At 42.0% G+C, this 3,372-nt stretch overlaps 1 protein-coding gene across 5 annotated transcripts in view; it reads left to right on the top strand.

Moving 5' to 3' along the window:
• IPPK (inositol-pentakisphosphate 2-kinase) overlaps nucleotides 1–3,372 on the top strand; it is a 132,902-nt gene that overhangs the window by 103,571 nt on the left and 25,959 nt on the right. For all 5 annotated transcript variants that reach the window (XM_025206721.1, XM_025206719.1, XM_006025876.3 and 2 more), the window contains 2 exons: nucleotides 1,464–1,553; nucleotides 2,431–2,489. In XM_025206721.1, the coding sequence (XP_025062506.1) occupies nucleotides 1,464–1,553; nucleotides 2,431–2,489 (149 nt within the window). The remainder of the gene's footprint in view (nucleotides 1–1,463; nucleotides 1,554–2,430; nucleotides 2,490–3,372) is intronic.

The raw sequence follows: 3,372 nt of genomic DNA on the forward strand, positions 1-3,372 counted from the left end.
AATAAATGCAAGGTTCTCCACCTTGGGAAGAAAAACCTGCAGCATCCTTATAGGCTCAGCAGTGCTATGCTGGCTAGCACTATGGAAGAAAGAGACTTGGGGGTCATCATTGACCACGAGATGAACATGAGCCTTCAATGTGATGCTGAGGCTAGTAAAGCGACCAAAACGCTGGCTTGCATCCATAGATCCTTCTCAAGCAAATCCCAGGACATCATTCTCCCCTTGTACTCGGCCTTGGTGAGGCCGCAGCTGGAGTACTGCATCCAGTTTTGGGCTCCACAATTCAGAAAGGATGTGGAGAAGCTTGAGAGTCCAGAGAAGAGCCACACACATGATCAGAGGTCAGGAAAACAGACCTTAAGACAACAGGCTGAGCCCTGGGGCTCTTTAGCCTGGAAAAGCACAGGCTCAGGGGTGATCTGATAGCCACCTATAAGTTTATCAGGGGTGACCACCAGTATCTGGGGGAACGTTTGTTCACCAGAGCGCCCCAAGGGATGATGGGGTCAAACGGTTATAAACTACTGCAAGACCGTTTCAGGCTGGACATAAGGAAGAATTTCTTTACTGTCCGAGCCCCCATGGTCTGGAATAGCCTGCCATCGGAGGTGGTTCAAGCACCTACATTGAACACCTTCAAGAATAAATTGGATGCTTTTCTTGCTGGGATCCTATGACCCCAGCTGACTTCCTGCCCTTCGGGTGGGGGGCTGGACTCGATGATCTTCCGAGGTCCCTTCCAACCCTAATGTCTATGAAATCTATGAAATATTAAAGCTGATTTCCTTAGTGAAAGGTACGTGCAACTATTCTGTTTAACAATATGCAGTTTACACAGTGTGGTACTTGCGCAGTTCAAAAAGAAGGAGCCTAGAGAACTGTGACTTCCTCATAAAATACTATTCAATGACTTGCAAGAGAAATTTGCAAAAGAAGAACATGTTCTCGTTCCTCACAATGCATAAAGGTGGTTTGGATAATTCCTTCCCCTCACCCCCCCTCAATCTTTTGCCTGCCTCTGGAAAAAATGGCCAAATAGTTAAAACATCCTAAAATGTATTTAATCTTGGATTAAACCTATTTGTGCGCCATGAGCTTGACTTTAATCATGTATACACCCAAACACTTGAGACCAAGCTTTCTTTGCTTAGTATTTAAATGCATCTTTCAGTATAAGGAACAAAACTCCCAGTTGACTACTATGGTTCTCCAATAAATAGACAATGAGTATTTCTGATCTTTCTAGGGAATGGAGAAACCAAAATCCTCCTAGGCTTTTTTATACGTTATTTTGTGCGTGTTTTTTAAAAGGGCTTTATAAGATAATAGGGGAAAAACACATAGGCAGATGTGCCTTTCTGAATCTTTAATCACCTTTGTTTAGACAGATTAGGGCTGGAAAGGAATGTTTATAAGGAGTGCTATAAATCCACATTGAAAAAAATGTTTGCTTTTTGTAGCCAAAATGCGGCTTCATTCCCTTCTCCAGCCACGTTTCACAAGAGATAAAGCATAAAGTGTGCCGCTACTGCATGCATCAGCATCTAAAGGTAAATTGTTAACACATTAAGTCTGCTCCCATTTGATGATTGATTTGACTGTGTGCTTAATTTTATTACTTCTGTTAAAATCCTTGTTTACCTGTCGAAACTGTAGGGTTGTTTATTTCTCTGAGAGAGTTAATAGAGTAGGTGCTCGCATATTTGAGTTACTGCCTCAGAGTGTAGTGATTTGCTTTGACTGTTTCTGCTGTTGACTTGCTGAACTGTTTGTTAAATCATACAGTTCCATCAAATATGGAAGTAATTTGATATTAGTGTGCAAAACCCACCCAAATCATTCACTTGACCACTAATCTGTGCATGTACTAATATATTCTTAAAAGATCATATGACAGTTCATGCATAGAGTGCAAGGTAACAGAATTTTACCAGTATGAGAGACTTTCTCCTTGAATATTATGCAGTTGAGTTGAGGGTGACTAAACCTTTTAGATCTACTACCTTTGGCCAGCAGGGGGCTGCCTTACTCCTGTTTAAAACTTACCAGGTGGCTTAAAGCCAGACAGAGGTGAATTGCATAAATGTACTGTTGTAGTAATATAGAAGGATTTATAGGCTGCGTGCAGACATGGAGAAAAAACATGTGCTTTACTGAAAGAAACAGTGTTTGTTTGACCAGGCTTTGCAGCATCTATATAGATTTGGAGCTTCAGTGGGGCTTTTTGGGACTTTTAGATAAAACTGATTCAATCAATTCAGTTATTAGATAAAAGTGCCAAAACCCCCCACTAACACACTGCTTCTTCTGGGCATGTGCTGGGCTCGGTGTGGGAGCTTGCTGAGTTTAAAGCATGCTTCATGTTTTTTTTCCCATGTCTGCAAGCAGCCTTAGTGATTATCTCCAGTAATGCATTTTTTTCTACAGGTAGCAAATGGAAAATGGAAGCGATTGAGTAAATACTGTCCCCTAGATCTCTTCTCAGGGTAAGGAAATCTTTTGTTTGATCCTATGCATTTGCTGATTGACTAGAGGCAAGGATTTCTTATGGTGATAACTTTTTTATTGGATCAACTGTGTAGTTTTGGAATACAAGATATTCTTAATCTGGTCTGAGCAGTAAGAGCCAAGACAGTATAGTTAAAAAACAACAAAAAAAATGAAATTCCCAAGGGCAGAGGGTAGACAAATTAGCAGAAGAAAAGAAGCTAATTACTGGGTGATCAAGGCCTATTAAAAGGGAGGAGGATCTTTTGTACCTTTCACCCCTGGGGAGAATTCAGAGATCAGGTATCTAATGAGCAGGGATCCTGGTTTTCCCTGTTTAAAATTGCAAATGCTCTGATAAAAATGCAGATCCTCTGTTTAAAAACTCCAAATCTGCTATAAATATAGATAATAAGGGCTGTGCAAAACAGCACTGTTTTGTTTCAACTTCTGTTTCACTGTTTCAAAGGGACGGTGTTTCACTTTGTCATTTCGTTCCATTTCAAAGCGCTGTTCCATTTTGTTTTGTCAAAACTGTTTCACTGTTTTGATGTGTTTTGCCGTTTCGCCCGTAGGCTATAATGGGGAATCATGAAAATGCTTAAAACTTTGTCATTTCTTGCGTGATTCAGATGAAAATTGCAGGGATGGTAGCCCCTTCTGAGGGCATGAAGGGTGACAGGTTTCAAGGACCAAGGTGCAGAGGTTTCTCAGAAACTGCACCTCAGACTGTTCATAGCAAAACCTGTGACACTTGCCAGCAGCGGCTGTGCCTGACTTCTCCCAGGGATGCGGGTCCCCGGATCTGCGTGCCAGATGACAGGAGGCTATGGCTGCTGCCTGGGGCCAATCTTCCCGGTGCTGTGCCCAGCAGTGGTCCCA

The sequence above is a fragment of the Alligator sinensis genome, unplaced genomic scaffold (assembly GCF_000455745.1).
Source record: "Alligator sinensis unplaced genomic scaffold, ASM45574v1 scaffold78_1, whole genome shotgun sequence".
Taxonomy (NCBI): Eukaryota; Metazoa; Chordata; order Crocodylia; family Alligatoridae; genus Alligator; species Alligator sinensis.